Source organism: Triturus cristatus, chromosome 10, assembly GCF_964204655.1.
Source record: "Triturus cristatus chromosome 10, aTriCri1.1, whole genome shotgun sequence".
In the NCBI taxonomy this organism is placed as follows: Eukaryota; Metazoa; Chordata; class Amphibia; order Caudata; family Salamandridae; genus Triturus; species Triturus cristatus.
Genome location: NC_140593.1, coordinates 1,006,807,995 through 1,006,829,333, shown reverse-complemented (window position 1 = coordinate 1,006,829,333; position 21,339 = coordinate 1,006,807,995). Strand labels below are relative to the sequence as shown.

The following is a 21,339-nucleotide window of genomic DNA, read 5'->3' as shown; positions in this document are numbered from 1 at the left end:
ATTGCTAGCCATGCCCATTACAGATGACTGCTTGTCCTTCCCAATGTTATATAATAACTGGCCATCCTCAACTAGATTAAGGTCAGGGCCGAACTGGCCGTAACAGGCATCGGGCGTTTTCCTGGTGGGTCAGAAGGGTGGGAGGCAGGTTTGAAGCAGTCGGGCCGTTTTTGTGTTTAGGGGCCAGTTTTGGAGCAGTGGGGGGCATTTTAGTCATTGAGGGCCCCTTTTGGAGCAGTGCTGCAGTATTGGCCCCCTGTAACAAAAGCAGCGGCAGTGCTTCACACTAGCACCCCACCAGTGCTTAATTTGTAAAATATTAAGTCCAGGTGCTCAATTTTGTTTAGGAGGCCACACCTACTTCCTCTTGCTCCGCCCACTTCCTCCATTGGCTCCACTCACTTACTGTATTGTATCTACCGACATCCTCAGCTGGCACTGCTGAAAGCCAGATGTAATACCCAATCTAGATTTCATCAAGGGAGCCTTCCTCAGTAAGGTTTTGATAGAAGGTGCCCCCACCCGCCGTCTCTGAGAAAATGTTGAAAGAATTGAATGCAAAAGAGCATTTAAAGCACTATTTTGGAATAAATTGGCTTAAAAGACTAATCCAACTTCTGCAACGTAACATAGTGGTTTGGGTTGACTTTGCTCATAACAATTTATTTTTACCCAAACAAACCCTTGTTAGTAAAATTAGGATAGTCAAAGTCTGGAGAAAAACATAACTTTCTAACCTATACCATGCTTTTTGCATCTAGCGCTTTGATAGTAGTTCATAGCTCACTGTGCTAGACAATTATTGTAACTTATGAACTGAGAATAACAAAAGGATCTCTGTGACAAAAGCAGCAACCTACTGAGCATTGCACATGAAATACTGTTCTAGCGTCTGATGGTACACGTTCTTTTCAGCAGGCATAATATATATAACACCTGAGAATGAACCTTACCTGTAAGGTGTTAGTAACAAACAAGTGTGTCTCTTGTACTCAGATCCGTGATTTATCACGTGCCTCGAAGAGACATTTACCTGATTTCTATCTACTCTTTTGGTAAGCACCAATACACAGTTAGAAGCTCGGGTATGGTACTTTCAGATTTAGTGATGTGGGAATTGTCTGAGGTATACTACTCACTCACCATAGCCTCAAGTCTACATCTCAGTGGTGCACATCTCAATGTCCAATACTCGCGCATTCACTACCAATGCGATGAACACAAGCGTTCTGTCACCATCACTGCTCTTTAACCCCTTGTGTGCCCATGACGAGCTGGACTCGTCATGGGCCGCGGTTGCGCTGTGCTCATGACGAGTCCAGCTCGTCATGAACCCCGCCTGCTAATGTAACGGCTGGCACAGGGCGGGGAAAGGGCGTGGCACACAAGGGGTTAAATCAATCAAGGAGTCTTTTGGCTAGCCCCTCTCAAAGGCTCTCCTCGTGAATACTGTCAACTCTTGCTTGAGAGTAATGCTTTTGCCAGGACATGCACATTGGCAGTCTAATCATCGGTACCGAAACGAAGATGTGAACAGAAGCACACTTCCTACCTTGGTTCAGCCCAGAGTCTCTGCACTGCTTGAGAGACGGAATTGAGCTAAATAAAAGCACTTGACTCAGGGCAAATTGCGATGCAGCACGCGCTACGAAATTCGTTTTATTTATTTAATTGTTTACTTACCTCCAATTATCCATATTCCGGTTTTTAGTACCCCCCACCCTGCCCCTCCCCCGCCCCGCCTTTCCGCCCCACGGAACACCCTCCACGGGCTGCGGCTGTGTGGCGCAGAGTAGCGTTCTGTCACAGAGTGCAAGCATGCCAGTTCTTTAACTCTCACACTTAGTGTCTCAGAGAGCTTAGGAGTCCTACTAGGCATAAGTTCAGTGCATATATTGCCAGGGCAAACATTACAGTGCACATTGGTCTGAGGACGTTCTATGGGGGGATAGCCTGATGGACCATGACACCGAATGAAGAGAAATGTCAACTGTAGTACCGGCCCTATAAAATAAGTGCCAGTGCTTAGCCCCGGAAAGCACCGGCACAAAATAAGCACTGCACCCCACCCAACTCCACCTCCCACCCCCACGGGGCCGGTCCGATAGAATTGCCAGGGCGGCTTTGTTTTCTCAGTCCGGCCATGATTAAGGTGTATTTGCATAAGGTGAGTACTTTAGCTCTGAGTCTGTTAAAAGATAGGACCCAACAAAGTTATCATGAATATTATTTAAATCAACGTTTTGGGAAATCGAGGCCTACATACTTAGGAGAGAAAAAGAGATGGGTCGAGATCAAAGAAAAGGAAAAAGATGGCAGGCCCTTTACAAGGTTACTCCAAACGTGCCTGGTTCAAAAGTCACTTTTTATTCACTTATGTACCCACTCATATATGCCGATTCCTGTAATTTTCCGGAATACCTTCTAATTATTTTGGATAAAAATGCAACCTCACTGCACGGCTGCATTTCTGCACAGGTTGCAAATCCGATGACAGAGAGGAGAGTATTGTCTAAAAGGAGAAACAAAGAGGCAAAGAGTTGCATTTCTTTTCTGACGAATCTTCAGAGCTACAAATGTATGGGTTTCGCTCTACCTAAAAAAAAAAGAAAATGTTTTCCTCAAAAGAGTAATGAAAGGCAACTGAGAGATTTTCCATGGGAGAACTGATCAGAGGAAGCAGCGTGAGGCTTTACATCTGTGGCTTAGAGGCATGTCTCATATTAATTAATAAGCAGGCGGTGGAAGCTGTCCTTCCTCCTGAGGTCCAGGTTCATGCAGCTTGGAGGCACTCCAAGAGTTATCCGACACATCCCAGCGAGCAGTTTAAGAGCATCTAACAGGCAAATGAAACATAAACCATGTGTGCTACAAGCACTGGGGCTCAGAGGCGGCCAGGCAGGAGCTTGCTGTATTCAGGCTGGTGGCAGGCAGCTTGCTGTGTCCTGCTCTTGTGAGATGTGTTTCCTGAACATCTGGACACCCCTCCAGCCCCAGGCAGCATGATGTAGAACTGTCATGCAGATAGGGTTGCCACCTTTCCCACAGAAAAATGTCAGCCATTTTGTTTACGATCCAAGGACCATGTGAAAGCCCGCAAGTGATTCATAAATAGAACTTTATATAACCTTGTCTATTTTCATTATGAAGACGTCCATTATTTTATTTTTTTACTTTAATTATCAGTCAGGTGTCATTATGGCAGCTCTTAAGGTGTTTTCCTCTGATATTTACTGTTTTATGTATCCACTGATAAGGAGAAAAATACTGGCTTCAGGTGATTGTTCTAATTTTGTACCGTTATAAAAATATTTTAAAAAAATAAAACATAAAAAACATAAAAATACTGGTAATGCATTAAAAAAAACAGTCAGGTGGCAACCCTGCGTGCATGTTGTTGCTGAAACGTGCGGGACTTCTTTCAGCTAGACCGCAGTGATGGGGAATGCAACAAAAAATGGCTGTCATTAGCACTATTGATAACAAAAATAGGACAGATGTGTGTTATTGTTGTATTCTTTGGTTCAGTTCCCAGTCAAGAAAAATAAAGAGGTAATATGACCTAAGCAGTAATGAATAGGAGTTTGGATGGAGGGCTGTGGCTAATGATGGTGAGTGAGTGAGTGCGGGTGAGTGAATGACAGGATGATTGCAGATTAATTTATTCCGATCACTTCTGCAAACAAACACCGGAAGTGACGCAGAAGAAGCTCATTAAACTTTAGCAAGAAATCCAATAGGACCAGTTATTAGCAAAATTGCAAGCAATCAAAAATGTACGGTTATTTATAATTTTCACTTTAGCATGTTATATTCAGTTGAATTAAAAAAACCTCTGTCTGCTTAATTGGGGCCTCATTATGAGTTGCCAGGCAACATGCCTGGTAAGTCTGGATGCTAATAGCAGGAGTACCGGTAATTCTGGGAGCATAGTTACTGTGGATTACAGACGGTATCCAGAGAGTTACCTTAGAAATGAGAAATGCATTCCTTTGGGAATTCGCAGTGGTGGCTCATCCACAATGGAGGAGGAGCGTCGCCCCACTGGCTCAGAGCCAGCAAATGAAAAATAAAATGATGTTCTAGCATAGTTGTATCTTTTATTTACCGGCTCTGAGCCAGCTTGTGCAGGGAGGGGCGGGGCATGGGAGTGCTATGTGCACTCCCTAAGTGCACATATGTTTGGCCGGCTGTCTCAGGCCGGCCAAACACACATGTGCACTTCAGGTTTCTCCAGCCCGGCTGCATTGAGCTGCCAGGCTGGAGAAACCCCATAGATTCCCTGAGCGGAGCATCTTTTCCGCCTGCTCAGGGCAATGCCCGTGCTGCTCTCACAGCATAAGAGCAGCACGGGGATTAGATGAGAGTCTGTCCCATGGGCTGCTTGAGCAAGGAAGAGGCGGGAGGGTGCCAGCGGCTTCAAGTAAGTTATTTTTAAAAACAAATATATTATTACTAGCAACTCCCTTGCGTGCTCCCCCTGTGCCCCCCTCCCGCTTTCCCTCCACCCGCCCCATCACGCTTTGTTTGTGGTGGCCGCCACTAGGAATTGGTCATTTCTGTCCAAATCCCCCCTCCTTTTTCCTGGATTTAGACTTGAGGACCTCACTTGCTTCTGGTAGCCGAAGTAACTGGGCGTGAGTCACAGGTCCACGTATTTAATACTGACCTTGCAATTCTAGTGAGGCTGGCAGTATAAGTTACCAACCCTAATGGAATTAAAGGGCAGCCTTGAATCAGGTCCATGTACTCACTCTATTGTAAACACATTTATCTCTGTTCCCCTGAATTTGATTTAGTGATAACTGGATAGTCTCTGATTTACATAACTAGAATAAGTTCACATATTGTGGTCAATGAACCACTAAGTTGACCGAGCATCAGTAAATTTGGAGTTACAATGCTTAAGAGGGGCGATATAACAATACCATGTGTTACCCCTATTTCATATTGAGGTTTGCCATGAAAATCCTCTTAGGTCGTATTGTAACTTGAGGTTATGAACCTGACAGGATTCACTAGGATTCCGAGTTGTTTTAAGATGCCAAAGTTGTATTCTATGTGGTCAGGTTACCTGAGAAGGTTAGAACAATTTATAAGGAGAATGGTGTTCTCAGTGGACAAGACGTAAACCCTAAGACCAGCGCTGCCAGTGTTCAACTCCAGATAGACCAAGCTTACATAAACCACATCCTCAATTATCCCTTAGATGTCGAACGTGAATGGGCCTTTGCCAGATGTTGAATTGACCAAATACTCAATTATCACTTAGGTGTCAGAACCTGAATGGGCCTTTGTCAGATGTTGATTTGACCAAGTACTCAATTATCCCTTAGGTGTCAGAACCTGAATGGGCGATTGCCAGATGTTGAATTGACCAAGTACTCAATTATCCCTTAGGTGTCAGAACCTGAATGGGCGATTGCCAGATATTGAATTGACCAAGTACTCAATTATCCCTTAGGTGTCAGAACCTGAATGGGCCTTTGCCAGATGTTGAACTGACCAAGTACTCAATTATCCCTTAGGTGTCAGAACCTGAATGGGAGATTGCCAGATGTTGAATTGACCAAGTACTCAATTATCCCTTAGGTGTCAGAACCTGAATGGGCAATTGCCAGATGTTGAATTGACCAAGTACTCAATTATCTCTTAGGTGTCAAAACCTGAATGGGCGATTGCCAGATGTTGAATTGAACAAGTACTCAACTATCCCTTAGGTGTCAGAACCTGAATGGGCGATTGCCAGATGTTGAATTGAACAAGTACTCAACCATCCCTTAGGTGTCAGAACCTGAATGGGTGATTGCCAGATGTTGAATTGAACAAGTACTCAACCATCCCTTAGGTGTCAGAACCTGAATGGGCGATTGCCCGGATGTTGAATTGACCAAGTCCTCAATTATCCCTTAGGTGTCAGAACCTGAATGGGCGATTGCCAGATGTTGAATTGACCAAGTACTCAATTATCCCTTAGGTGTCAGTACCTGAATGGGCCTTTGTCAGATGTTGAATTGACAACGCAGGATGTTTCCATATGTTATTAAGAGCATGTGTTCAGCCAAGTCAGGGATGTTTATAAGCAAGGACAGGTATTTATTTCCAAGGGCAGTTAATACATTGAACACCAGAGATGCTACTGGGCAGGCAATGCAAACATTAATAGGTTCTTGAAGCACTCCCTCAAAGAGGGATGATAATTCTCAGTACTATATAGACTAAAGGATTATGGCCACAAATCCTCCACCCCACCATCTCTGCACGTGTGCATTACTCATGCGTTCCTTGTATCTGCAGAAGATGCTGTTGGCTGGAGATAAAATACGGGTACCAATATTTCATTAGTATGATGGTGGTCCAAGTCTGTTGAGATGAGGCCTATGGGAAGTGCTTGGGAGTAATCAAGATAATGTTGTGTGGATGTCGAAACGTGTGTCGACAGATTTGGAATTCAGGATTTATCTAGTTCTATGCTTGAGTGTGGAGCATTTAGTGGATGTCGAGGACAGCAGTGGTCTAAGAGATATGTAAGAGGATGGGGGCTTGTAGTAGAAGCTCCCTTTAATGTCTTTAGTCGTTAAGGTCACTTGCCCATGGGCTACAGACACATCTTATGCAGATATGTTATAACTTTTCTAAAAAGCTATTCACTGAAGTCACAGACTTCCTTTTTCTCTATCGCTTGCTATCTCCAGCATTGGCACTGACCTTCTCTAACACTGTCTTTGCTTTCCCTTCGACTGTTTCATGCAGGCCATCACCTCGTTTCTCCAGCATTGTCACTTGATTTCTCTTTTTATCGAATTTGGTATGTCACTTAGTTTCCCTCCCTCTTTTCCTATATTTTCTGTCTCTTTTTACCCCTTGTTGTCTCAATCTTCTTTAACATTAACTGCAGTTACTGAGTCCATAGGAATTAAGGGGGAACTGGTAGTGAAGGCCACCCTGGCTACATTTCAAGAAATGCTTAGAAGGTAAAGCGATGCTTTTTACAATCCTCAAAACTGCTGTCTACCTCGGTGCTTAATTTGAGCCAGTGGTTTCTGGTGCTCAGCATCTGGCACTTAATCATCAACACCGGCACTTTTCATGAGCACACGTTAAGGACACATTCAGAATTATTTATGGTAGGCGATAGGAGAAAAGGTGATTTGCCCAGAATCACAGGATGTTGAGCCAATTCCGAGATTCAAACCTCGTTCCCCAGCTCTGAAGTCAGCAGCTCTGGCCATTACGCCACATCAGATCCCAACTTTCATGGTTAGTAGTTGGTTCTGTTTTAGGTGGCGCAAAAAGGAGAAATGGGCTGGTGCAAGCTGCCTGGTCCACCTTCATCTCTCTGTTTACACAGATGATTATCTCAGCTGCAGGTGCACGCACCCATTGAGCTACCCAATCATGTCAAGCCTGGAATGAGCATCTTTTCGTAGTGGGTCCAAGAAAGCTGTTCTGCAGCTGTAGGTGCCGAGAGCTCTTCCTCTCCTCTGCCCTCGCAGATCTGATTTCCAGGGAGACCTCTTGGCTGGAGCCGAGGGTCTGAAATGCTTTGGTGGTCTGTTGCTGTGATAAAAGTGTGGGACTCACAGCTCACACAAAAATAAACTCAATTTATCACTGCCTCAGCGAGGAGGGGCCGGGGGAGTTTGCCGTGAGTTTGAAATCCTGCAGACGGTGGAGATTGCGCTGGCTGTGATGTTGTTAATGGTGTTTTATCTAAACAGACATTTGTCTTACCATCAAATCAGCTGCACACTTGGACGCCTGGACCTATAATGTTTTTGTTCCTCTCTATGGAGAAACAATTTCTTTTTTAGTGTGTTTTATTGCTAGAATGGCATAAACAGACGTATCTGGGACCTTGTGGGAAGAGAGGTGGGAGTGAAACGCTGTTGCGGGTCACCAGTTGATTTTGCCCAGGCTGTGCTGCCCTGTGCTAAGGAGAACACACTAACGTCGCAAAACATGAAGGGGCAGATTTACTACTTCGGGCGCATCTCTGCTAATCAGCAGAGATGCGCCAGAAGAGTTGCGACGCATCTTCCCACTGGTGCGCCACCACTGATGCGCTGCATTTACAATGCGGCGCACCGTGGTGCACAGATGGGCAGATGCGTGTCGCATCCCCCCCCCACGGAAAGGTGGCGCATTGCTGGAGTTGCGTCGCAAGCACGACGCAGCTCCAGCAAGGCTCGGGGTGCCCCTATCCCTAACATGCTGTGTCAATCCTTACGCCTGCTTCAAGCAGGCGCAGGATTTTCACGCAGCATGGCCATAAAAGTGACTCTCGTAGATTTCACTCTGCCACTTTTCAGAGGCGTTCCTGCGCCGGAACGCCCCCCCCGTGCAGGAACGCCCACATGTGGCACAGGGCTTCACAACGTGACGCATCTCCCTAGATGCGTCACATTGTAAATAGCCCGCAGCATGGCGCTGGCTTTCCGCCGCCGCTGCGTCACAAAAGTGACGCAACGGCGGCACAAATCTGGTGTAAGGGGTTTGTAAATTTGCCCCAAAGTATTCCCATGCAAACACAACGCATCAGCTCAAATATCTTAGATTTGGTGAAAAACCGGCCTGGCCTCTCAAAAATATGCGTATGGAAACTACATTTGTGCAAGCTGAGGGTGGAAGCAAAGGGGTGATCCTAAAACGTTTGACTACCTAAGTGAAATTTAGGCGACCAAGGGGTAACATCTGATAACTTAATAGAAAGATGTTTATTTTGACGGTACGGATTGCTACTATAGTTAATCTACCAGCAGAGCAGACATTCTGGCACCAGAAGTGACTGTCAAATGTTTGCGCATTAGTGTTCCCATAGAATTAGGAGGGGTGGTAATTTTAAATTATTGAAACATCCACAAAGTCATCACTCGGTGAGTTTAATAGCAGTGCTAGGTCCACATCAAATGCAATTGTTAAAGCGATAAGTGTTGCTGCAAGTGTATGGTAGTGCTCCAAACCCAACTGTGGGTGTCATTACAATGTGACTTGGAAAGCCTCCGACAGTCGGAGGCTTTCTGAGTCACATCGTAGGTTTCACTTCTGACCGCCGCATTACAATGAAAGTGAAGCCGGACGGTTATTCCGGCTGGATTCCGACAGGCTAAAGGAGCCCGACGACCAGTTGGAGGCCTCACCGTAATCCCTAAGGACCGTGTTTCCGCCGTCGGGATTGTGATGTTAGTTTCCGACAGGCTTTTAATGTTGGGCTTTCTGACATGGTAAGCATGTCGGAAGGTGACTTTGGGGGCCCCTAGCAGGGCTCCCTTCTCCCTGCAGCCTCTGGTTGGGGGGCCGATGGGGCACCTATGGTGCCCCCTGTTAAACCCTGCAGTGTGTGGCAGGCACCGTGAGGTGCAGGGATTAACAGATACTTCCATTTCTCTATGAGAGCTTGTGCTATGGCCGGTTTATGGCCACAGCACACGCTCACGTAGAGAAATGGGAGTATGCAACCGCACAATGTGCTGTCGCATTCTAATAGCGGTGTCGGGACTCCCAACCAGAGGTCAGTCGCTGTTGGGAGCGCATTGGTGTCGGGCAGACGCAAGTCCGCCCAACACCGTAATCAGGCACTGTCTTTTCTCATGTCTCTAGTTCAAGGAATTTCTCCGGTTTCCCTATTCCAATGCCTGCAGAGAACCGCAAGGAGACACTTAGGGAAAACATGTGTGCACCTTGAAATATGCATATTTACATTTAACAATGTACAAATTAACAGCCACATGAAATATCGAAGGCACGCCAGTTCCCTGTACGAGTTCTGAGAGGGCCACAGAAACAAAAGGACCCTAAGAACAAACGGAAAAAATATAAAAATTGGAATCAAGGACGGGACATGAAGAAAACACTGCCCAAATACATAACAATGCTTTTTACTCTATAAGGCACATACTAGTGAAACATATTCCAGTTTGCCAATACGAACAGTTGGATCTTGTTATCAGTGATCAACTAGTGCCTTAATCATGAAGAACCATGTATTATAGATGTTTTAATAACCAAAAGTACTATTCCATGTAGTTTTGATAAAGAAGGTCCAACTATTACTAAACCTTCGAAACGCGTTGACGCTTGTCCACCATAAACTCACCGCTCTCAATTCACCACAAATGCTGATACATTTTGAAACATTGGTGTGTTTTTGTACAGTCTTTGGTAGTGGTTGTGGTACCCAATGACAACAATTGAATGTCTTTATCATCTCTTGTGTTGTGTCTCTAACGATAATCTTGTGAATTGTTGGTTTTAGTGTTATATCTGTTTTTCAGATTAAATGAGTTTAATCTTGTATTACAATTTTAATAAAGTCAGCATATCAATGCATCAACTGTAGGTTTCTTTGCCAACACATGGACTATTGGTATGTACAGTGTTACCCTTGAGTGAATGTTGAATAGCGGATTGCCTAATTTAGAATTTCTGTTTGAATCCTAGTCCTTTGGGTCTCAACGGGTCCCTCTCTTTTTTAACAAGTACATTTCACAAAGCACTGTATAAGTTCCAGACCATGCGCAAATTAAGAATTTCAAGCAATGCCATAATTAAAGTGGTAAACATTTTTAAAAAACTTAAACGTAAAGGCTCAGGTGAACTTATTTTGTATGCAACACAATGCAGCACCCAATTTTGCAATGATGCATTGCACAAGGGGGAAAACACAGAGTAGAGCAGTGTATCTACCATGGTGGTCCTGCTGCTGCTGTTATCCCTGCGCTGGTACTCTAGCCAGTCTGCCTTGCGTGAACACACAACCACACACCATGGTGCAGAAGTGAGCGTGTGCATCTAGCATTGCATATTTACTGACAGAATACCCTTTCAGTACAAATTACTATGCCTAGACAAACTTAGATGGGATCTACGCATTGGATGTATGCCGTGCGCTGCAACACACATGCAAAGTCTCCTGTTTTTAACGAAATTTACGTTTCCCTTGTTTATGACCAGTTCAAGTCGGGTTTAGTTTTTGATGCACAGATAAATCTGGCTTTCTTAGTAGATCAGTGTTTGTGCCTAAATCTATAGGTGTTTACGCTGGTCCACTCCTGTCATGCCCACTCGACACAAAGTGGCACAAAGCAGCATCAAGCGTTGTTTTTGCATTGACGGAGGACTCCTCCCTAGTATAACACAACTTTTGCTTTGGTTAGTGAATACCGTGCACCACTTTGTGTCATGTCACATGTGCTCAAAGTCTTAGTAAAATTTGGGCCAAAATAGCTACAGTTGAAGAGCTAAGCAGTGGTTAATTTGTAAAAAAAAAAAATAAGTGCCGGGGCTCTCGTCAGGAGACAGCTTGCACCAGCCCATTTCTCCTGTTAGCGCCGCCTAAAACTGAACCAACTACTAACCATGTTAGTTGGGAAAGGATGTGGTGTTATGGCCAGAGCTGGCAACTTTGGAGCTGGGGAACCTGTTTCTATTCTCTGCGTTGGCTCAACATCCTGTGATCTTGGGCAAATCACTTAATCCTTCCCGTAAATGAATGTGTCCTCAACTGGTGCTCATGAAAAGTTTCAGTGTTGATGATTAAGTGCCGGTGCTGAGCAAGGTATATTTACAAGTGCCCTCAACTACATTTGTTTTTGTGTCAGAAGTATTAAACTAGCTTGTTTTACAATATTTTAAAAGGAAAATGCTTTTATTAAGGTAGACACCCAATGGCTTAGCTATTACGAGCATCATCCCTTTACCGTTCATATCATAAGTGGTTCACTTTGTATTGTGAGTAGAGCATTATTTTGAAACAGTAATAGGCGACCAGGAGCTCTCCGCCTTGAAAACATTTATGTGAAACTCTTCGAAACTTGACTCCAGAGTTTCAAAAAAGAGGGTGTAAATGGCGGCTCCCAGTAGGCAACCCTGCTTAACCGATTGAAATGTTTTCTTTGCAGACGTATCTGTAGTCATGGCGTGCTGAGCTGACCATGCCGCAAAGGGTATTGGCTATAAATGATCAATCGAATTATAAATTATCAACGAGCACTGAGATTAAAGCCAGGTTTACGCTTTTAGGGATAATTTGTTTACTACATAGGTTGCTGATGGGTCAGGCCATCTTGTATGTTAACCTCAGTTCATAGATCTACAAAAGTTAGTTATCTCTCTCCCAAGTGGTGGGAGGAGTACATTGTTTTATCCCCACATTTGATCGCCATTCTCTTGATTTAGCAGTCCAAACATGCAGGGCAAAGTCCTGGACATCTGCTGCATGTGGATCAGGGATCTGGAGTCATGACTTTTGTCCCATAGTGGTGGTCCAGCAGAATCATTATTTTAAGGAGCCTCCTTACTGGAGCAAGGCCCCTCATAGCATTCCTCTGATAGATGATGTCTAGATTTATCTGAAGTATTGTCACCCTGATATCATTAAGCTGAGATAGAAGTTGCAACTTCAAAAGTCCTTTTATTTATAGTTCATCAAATGTAGTTTGAACACATTAGTTGTAATTTTTTGTGCATTGTCCTAGGCAGTTTCTGGGATACCATTCAGGCAAACACTAGTACCAGAATCATTAGAAGATTTATATATCAAAAAATTTAATTGATGAAAATGCTATATCTTTTAAGCAGATATTAAATCGATCAATATATGTGTTATCCTTATTGCTGGATAAAGAGGCTCTTGCAGTAAAACATCATTGCTGGTCGGTCATCAATTTGTTTAATAAAATAGAGGCTCAAACATATACATTGTCTCACCTACAACCTTTCATAAGGGATCAATTTCTAAGGTTAACATTTGGTAGATACCCAACAAAGGATGGAACTCTATCATGGATACAAAAATGGTCGGCGAATAGTTGCTGACTTTGTGGTGTCCCAAATGAAACTTTATTAAAGGTTGTGTGCATCTACCTCCCTTACTACAAGAGCGGCAAGCTTTGCTGAAAGCCGCTTTTATCAACGAGGGGTGAGAACATGCCGCCAAGCTATAATAGTTAGCTTCTCTGGGAAATCAGCCTGTCTAACCACCTAATTTGTTAAGTTCATTCTTATAGTAGATAATATGTTGAACTGGGATTTAAAACCCCCAAAGACTGTGTGTAGTGCAGTAATGATGTGTATGCACATAAGCACTTTATTGTTTATGTATCAGTTCATTGAATCACAGTGTTTAAGTTTTATCTGAATCATGAAATGTGGTGTTATAGGTGCATATATGCGGTACCAATACCCCAGTATGGTATGCTAATACGCTGTATTCGGGCTTAAAAAATTCTGATAGACCAAGCTGGAGTGCTGTAACAAGATGTAAGCACGGAGGCACTTTACTGATTATGACTCAATATTAACACAGATTCAGCTTGAGTGCAGTAATGATTTGTACGCACAGAGGCACTTTATTGATCATCCATCTGGTCACAGATTTGAACCACAGTTTTAATAGTTTTATCTGCCTCATGAAATGTGATTTTAATTATGTGCATACTTGGTACCAACTCCCCAATTCGGTATATCAATATGCTGAATTCAGATTTTAAATTCTCGCAGACCAGTCTGGAGTGCAACGAAGAGATGTATTCATGGAGACACTTTTTGTAATCATCCACCTGTTCATTGAATGGATAAGTGAATATAGTCTTTATGATGTGTATACGCGGTATCAATCTCCCAATACGGTCTGTTACCTCCAAAGCATCATACTATTTCTAGCACTATTGCTTTGAGCTCTATGGAACTTTGAATGGTTTTAGCTAGTTAACATTCTCTTTTCCAAGTCATTCTGTGAATTAATGTGCATATGGATTAATACTGCTCCTCAACTGTAATGATTTTCATTAATCAGACAATAAAGATATTTACGGTTTACCGTAGATACCTCTATTTAACAATGACACAATGGAAAGCTGGGGAGTCGCCCAACACATCAAATTTGGGAGGAGATAAAAAAGGGTGCATTTAATTTACACAGTTGCAAAGATCTTATCTTTTTCCGGATTTCATGCAACACCCAATATTTAAACCGGAAGTGTTGGATCAGGCCTACTTTTCCATTAAGCAAAGTTTAAATGGGTTTTGATCATCTATTGTTAAAATGTCTTGAGGTGAAGTGTGTTAATATTGAGCTCTTGTCTCAATGTCGAGCACTACTCAACAATAGTTCACATAAATGTGTTAGTGGAACCTGGGTTATCAACTTGATTTGCCCTCTGAGAGTTCTTCTCCCAGTAACTGGCATGTGTTTGATGTGCTACTGCTAGGGGGGTTGTGTACTTGTTTGCTTGAACCTCTGTTTGATGGTCTTAAATGTACAATCCTGCTGGACTATTTCCTTAACTCACTCTCCGCACCTGGTTCGAGCACTTCAGTATGCTGGTCATCCTGCTGAACTGCGTGACGCTTGGGATGTTTCAGCCTTGCGAAGATGTGAAGTGTGAGTCTGAACGGTGCACCATACTGGAGGTAAGAGAACCTCTTACAACCTTTTCACACATTAAATCATTGTATTTTATTTTTATTTAATAAATAAATATTACAATATCTTGCAAGATTCCTACATGTCCCATCACAAGTATGCCATTTAATTTTGCCATTTATTTTAACTAGATGATAGGAGTCTGTCCTATACACAGTGATATTCTTTTATAGGCCATGCACCTGAGATGAAACAGTCAAAAGGTGCCATAACACACAAAGTATCAGCTACTGTATTTTGAATATGGTCATAGTTTGTGTAACAGCAACCCATTCTCATCATCTTCCCCTGCATACTCCTGTTACTCCTGTAGTATTTCCTACATTGCATTGGACCAAGTGAGCAATATGTTTAGGGTTTCCTTCAACACATTCCAGGTATGTAACTTCTTCGTATAATGTTTGACATCCTTCAGTTTGAACATTCCACCAGACACACCAGAAAAAGCACAACCAGTTGATAATGCTATCATTGAGATGAGAGTAAGATTCGACTGAACGCCCTCATGCCACCGGCAATACTACTCCAGGCATTTGATCTGGCAAACATGCTGGTTTGTGGCAATGGGACCAGTTTTAAATTCAAAAAATAGTCCATTTTATCCTCCACAAGACTGCCTGATGGAAAGTTACTCAAAGGTGTTATTGACTTCGGTTGTGATCAGAAGATCACAATAAGAAGTTGAGGATCAAACACCACCCCTTTAATACGATCAATATTTGTCAATTCCAGCTGCTGAAACAGAGAGGTAGGTTAAAAAAAGTCTACTGGAGAAATTTTCTTTAGGTGACATCTCCCATAACATTTTTTGGGGCCCCCTAGATATGTGTTTTCCTAATGCACAAATTGTGCTACCCATTTTTATTCGTCCTGCCATAGTGTTAAGAAACCAAGAGAATACGACGCAAAATCAAAGAAAACAAGAGAATGTGTCTTCTTCCTCTCACAGTAGGGAATGAACCAGGATTAGCTTAAGAAATGAGGACTTTAAGTCCCACAAAGGGATGACACATAGTGTTGATTATATATTGGAAGGGGAGAATCCCTCACTGCTGCTCCTTTTTGTATCTATCAGAGAATGCATAGTGAACTCCACTTACACCAAGGACCATATTACACAAAGGGCCGCGGGGGCACAACGGGCATGTGCACCCACTTTGCGTTCCCCGGGACACTTTGGTATTACAGAAGGGGCCGTGGACACTTGTGTGGCCCATTCTGGAATAGTAAAGTGTTGGCACACATGCATACTTTCTCAAGAGGGCGTTCCCATATTTGCATAGGGGTGTGGCCGCACGCAAATGTGGGAATCCCTTTGCCTCTGCGCCCCCGCTGTATTATAGATACCGGCACAGGGGCAAATTAACTGTTAGGGGCACACTGACAGTGCTCCTACTAATGGCAGCCCTCTGGAGGAGGTAAAGTACATCCCTCCGCAGGTGGGTGTAGCCACTCACTGCACCCACCTGCAATGGGATCTCTAATCCCCATTAAAAGTGCAGGAGGGTCCAGGCTGCACAGTGAAACACTGGGTGGCTGCTTCAAAGCCACTCTGTTTTTCACCTGAAAACACGGCCCTAAAGTGGCACGAGTTTCCGGCTGCCCTGGGGGCAGCGCATTTTATGTAATAACCTTTTTTAAGGTGTGCCGGGTAAAAACAGGGAAAGTGTGCCTTATACATAATAGGGCCCCAGGCCCGTCTTGCAGTGGTTACCAATCAAAAGCAAATCAGAATGCAGCCTTGTCTTATGCCATTCCACCCAGTTAATAAAAAGCAAAATGGCCTATTCTATAATAAGGATTATAAAGATCAAATTGTGTTTCTGGTGACAGACCTGAGCTAATGACCAGATTTATTCACCTCTTTTGCAATGCTTTATCAAATGTGGCTGGTGAAGCACTCTCCTTTCTACTCAATTACAATGCCTTTTACAGAGCCAGTGGCCCTTTGGGTGAGTATTTGCAGAGACGAACCATATACAAATTATTCTTTGCTCCTTCGCCAAAAGTGCAATCAAATCTACTCCCGGGCAAAGTATCCTCTGAATAGGAGCAAAGGCAGCCCAAGACATGTTTAGGCATTGTTGATTAAAGTGCAGTTTGAGTCTGACCCAGCTAAATACTGGCCACACATCTGCTAGGCCATGTTTCATCTGAAGCTGGAGCAAAACCAAAGGGGATGATGGATGGAGTGTTGAACAATGCAAGTGATAGAGATCAGGGTGTGTATAATATTCTCACTACCACGGATAGAGTAATCTCACAGTTACACGCACATGCATACATCATACGCTAGGGCCCATTTCACTACACTAACATACGCTCATACTCTACCAGCAATAAACCTGTGGAAAGAAAACTCCTAATCACCCTGCATCTATATCGAGGTCGATAAGACCTGGTTTTTGTGACTGTCCTTAAACATAATCTATACAACATATACAGCAATGATCAAAAATGTAAACCCAATAATTGACAAGAAAGAATATCCAACACCATGTTTAAAATTATATTGCTTTATCTAAAATTAGTCAAAGGAAATCAATCAGAGTAAATCATTTTCTCATAGTTACCTATTCTAGCTAAATGTCAGAACGGGTCAGGACAAGTCTCTCGGTAAATGTCTCTCAAGACGAAGTCCCTTCAGCATCGATCCTCAGCAACGCAGATCCGGTACGCGGCAAAGGCAAAATGGCAAGTGGCAAAAAACCCTCTCTAGGCTAACATTTCTTATAGTGTCTAAAACAATGGAAAGATACATTGGAAACATAGAAAAAGCTGTAATGTCCGCCGGACCTGCTGAGCAGAGCGAGAAGGAAAGGATGTAACATCGCTACATTTGAAAATCTCCGCTCAGGAAAAGTTCACAAAATAAAGACTACGGAACAGGAACCAAGAAATAAAAAATGTATCTTGTTAGTTCTACTTCTCCTCGGCAATCGAGCCACAGTTCAGAGTTTTTCTCTAAGGCTCCTTTGTTTCCCAAGGCTGCCAAGGACATTTTCATTTCACTTGGAGATCTCCCAAAACTGCTGCTGTCCTCATGGAAAGTTTTCAAACAAGCAAGCAAGGACCATGGTCAGTTAGCTTCAGGACCATTTCCAGCAGGGGTCTCCCTCGTCACAGTTTTCATATTATAAATCACAGCCAGGCTTACAAATCGGCCATCTTTTCTAGGCCATCATAGGCCTCAATAGACCATCTTAATTAAAGAGACAAAAACAATCGTTACTACAGCATAGTGATTAAACAGTGTTAACCCCACTAATACCCTTATGTGTATGTATTTATCTAGCTCTTGCAACATAGAAAAGCATTAATTCGGAAAGCGTTTTGTGCTCAAAAATAAACAGCACATAGCAACGTTTAAACATGAAAACACGCACGTTATTTTTAAACAGCACATTTATGCGCACCCACGTGTAACTCTCTCTTGTTAGGACAAACGGATTGATTAATATAAACACACTTGCACAAGACAAATAATTAATTGCTAGTAATTAATAAAATTAATATGACAAATAGACATGCCAGAGCTTCAAAAGCCAGCGAATTTTCAAACAGAAAACTCTGCTCCAGCAATCCCCCCTTTGGTGATTTTATCACCAAATAAACCCAAAAAAAAAATTAGTGAAAATTTAGTCCCATTTTAGGAGAAATCGGAAATGTCTTTTTCCCCTTACACAACATTACACACCAGTCACTCTTTCATCATCCCTTTTTGTCTCTAAGTAAACACTCTCCCTCAATTCTTCTAATTCAATTTCTTGAGGTTCTCTTTTCAACCTCTTATTTTTCTTTTCTTTATTCAATTTCTTCCTCCCTCCCCTGTTTTTACAACACACACACACCAATTTTATTATCAATAAAGCAACAATTATACAAGTTAAAGGAAACAATATTCTACCTATAATAGTACTACCTATTTTTGCAATAAAATCCTTAACAGCTATCATTTTATTAGCTATTTTAGTCCATAAATTTTCAGCTTCAAGTGGTACTAATTCTTCATGCAAATCAGTAATATTTTTGATATAGACCTTCAGGTCTTTGCTTTCGTCTGGAATGTAAGTGCAACAATGTTGAACTTTCAACATTCCACAGACTCCACCCTCCTTGGCCAATAGAATATCAAGGGCAAGTCGATTTTGCATAGACATGGCACGTACGGCACTTAATTCCGTATTCACCAAAAGAAACCCTCCTGCGGTATTTGTCGATAAGCGATCAACCACTGTGGACAGTTTCCGAATTCCATAAGCATTCAAAGAAATTCCCACTGCTGGAATCAAAACCCCAAAAATGTCACCCTCCATTTCAGACCAAGTTTCTCTCTTAAAACGCATTAGTAAGTTAATATCTTCTACATCTCTTATCTTATCTATATGAAAATTTTTCGGAAAAACCAGGCCCACATAACACGTGCCATACCAATGGTCAGGCAACTTGTAATAAGCCTTGTTCCCACAAACATAGTACACTCCTGGAAAAACTGTATCTTCTCCACCTCTGAAACCCCAACCTGTTGCAATGAAGTATGTATCATGGCACTCACTAGTCCCAACAAAATATGTATCATATTGGGATTTCCTTCTTGTAATGCAAAGTTTACCTTTCTGTGGTGCATCTAAAGCTAAAGTTGGACTAGCCCCATTCTTCAACTCTTTTCCCATCTCAATGTCCCAAATTGTCTCACTCACTTTATATTTTCCTGCTTTTTCCTGCATGTTCAATCTCCTTTCTTCTACCATATCCAGGAAAGCTTTCTCCTCTCCTTTCAAACTGCAAGTTAAATTATTCTTAAAAATGTAATCTAATGTTAATCCTTTTTCTTCAATAAAAATCTCACCAAAAGTGTTAGCTTCTTTAGCTGGATTCAGCTCTTTGTTCATTGGCAAGTGCCCAAAAATACTATCTCTGTTAGACATCTTATAATCTACTTTCCCTAACAAATAAAAAACACTACTTAAAATACTACAAGAAATACCATATGTAGCTGGTAAATGATGATAAGTAACACCCTCTGAAACGGATGCAGGTAATTGCATACAGACGTAGCAATCCCTCACTTCCATTGTTTTCACATATTCATATAACAATTTTGAAAAAACATTACTAGAAAAATTATTAATTGACCTATCTTTATGTATGTAAGTATTACTTATTCTAATCGGAACTACTTTTTGTGAATTCTTCTCTACATTTGTCACATTCTCTGTATGCATCTCAAACTCTACTTTAAAAGTAACTAATAAAACTAAAACACCCCATAGAAGCATTAATAATCCAGTACAGCAGCAGCACATTCTACACCACCTTTTAAAGAAGGCACATCTATTTCTATTATCCTCTATGTTAGCCATTTTACTACTTTAGTTTAGTCTCTACTACTCCACTACTATTGGAACTCTTCAATTCTTCAGTAATTCTTCAGCTTTCAGTTTTTCCAAATGATCTTTTCGTTCACTTAATCCAAGTGAATCCTCCTTTATTCAGTTTGGATACTTGTCATTCTTCACTTCAATTTCTTCAACATCAAATTGTATTAGATCTCCGACATCAAAATCCTCAGTACTCGACTCTTCTCCAATGTCAGTCAAGAGTACTTTCAGAATTTCACCAGTATCTTCCTCAACCACTTCTCTCAAGATCTCTTCCGGATTATCTCGAGTCACTGTTTCTTCTTTTCCTCCTTCAGACAGTGCCACATAAGACCATTCCGGTGATCTGTACTTTTGGTTGGGTCTTCTTACTCTTTTTATTTCTACTGGTTCTTTTGATTCCTTTGATTCTTCTCCTTCAGCTTTTGAACTTTGACTCGATACTTCATTCACTTGTTCAGCTTTCGATGTGTTTGCTCTTATTATTCTGTATCTCAGCCTCTTAACTCTGTTGTTAGGCCAACGATCTCCTCTTAACACCTTTTTCGGCTTTATTTCTTTATTACTTCTTTCTCCAATCCAAGTTCTCTTTCTCAGAACTCGACCCTCTGTTTGTTCATTCTCATCATCTGTTTCAAGGGCCTTCTGTTTTCGTTTTATAGCAGTTTTCTTTTTCTCCACAGATTTCTTCACCACTATTTGAGACTTCCCTACTCCTGTCCCTCCTCGGGTCTCCGACACGCAATCTTCTTGCTGTCTACTTGTCCCTTCACCTAGCTCGTCATGAATGTTCCCTACACCTCCTCGGGGGTCTTCCGCAATCTGTCCCTCTCTATCTTCTTCTGACCCTGCTTCTTCAAGTATAATCTCAAGTGGTTCTTCAATCTCCTCCTCTTCTGATTCAGGAGTAGTCTCTGTGTGATTTCTCTTTTCTTTTCTTTTTCCTTCACTGCTGTTTGAAACTTCAGGCTCTCTTACAGAATCTGATCTTCTCTCTGATACTCGCAGTGATTCATTCGAAGCTTTTTCTGCTTCTTTCCTCACTGATTCTGTATCTTCATCATCACTGGAATCTGACTCTTCAAAATACTCTTTACCAGTCCCTTCTTTTGGGTTTGGAACTCTCAGAGTATGACTTGCATGTACCCAGTGCTTCACTCCAGCACACTTTACTGCAGTCGTCGTAGTCAGAATAACTTGTCTCGGCCTTCCCCACCTTGGAATCAAGCAATTTCTTCTTCTGTGAACTTTTATCCTCACCCAGTCTCCTGGACTCAGATCATGGGCTTGCTTCTTCTCAAGTGTGGTAGCTTCTTCTCCAACCTGGTGAAACACAGAATGAACTGCGTCAGCCAGGCCTTTACAGTAATCCAAAATCATGTCATCAGTTATTGTCACCAACTTATTGACAGGCACGAATGCATGGCGCATTGCACGTCCCATGATTATTTCGTGCGGACTCAAACCAGTAGTTCTATCTGGAGTAGATCACATAGTCATCAGAACTAGAGGTAAAACGTCTGGCCATTTCAT

The 21,339-nt window shown here is 42.4% G+C and overlaps 1 protein-coding gene across 1 annotated transcript in view; it reads left to right on the top strand.

Moving 5' to 3' along the window:
• Positions 1–21,339, top strand: part of CACNA1H (calcium voltage-gated channel subunit alpha1 H) — a 1,553,446-nt gene that overhangs the window by 554,944 nt on the left and 977,163 nt on the right. Inside the window, exon 3 of the mRNA XM_085629001.1 lies at positions 14,301–14,412. Within this exon, the coding sequence (XP_085485127.1) occupies positions 14,301–14,412 (112 nt within the window). The remainder of the gene's footprint in view (positions 1–14,300; positions 14,413–21,339) is intronic.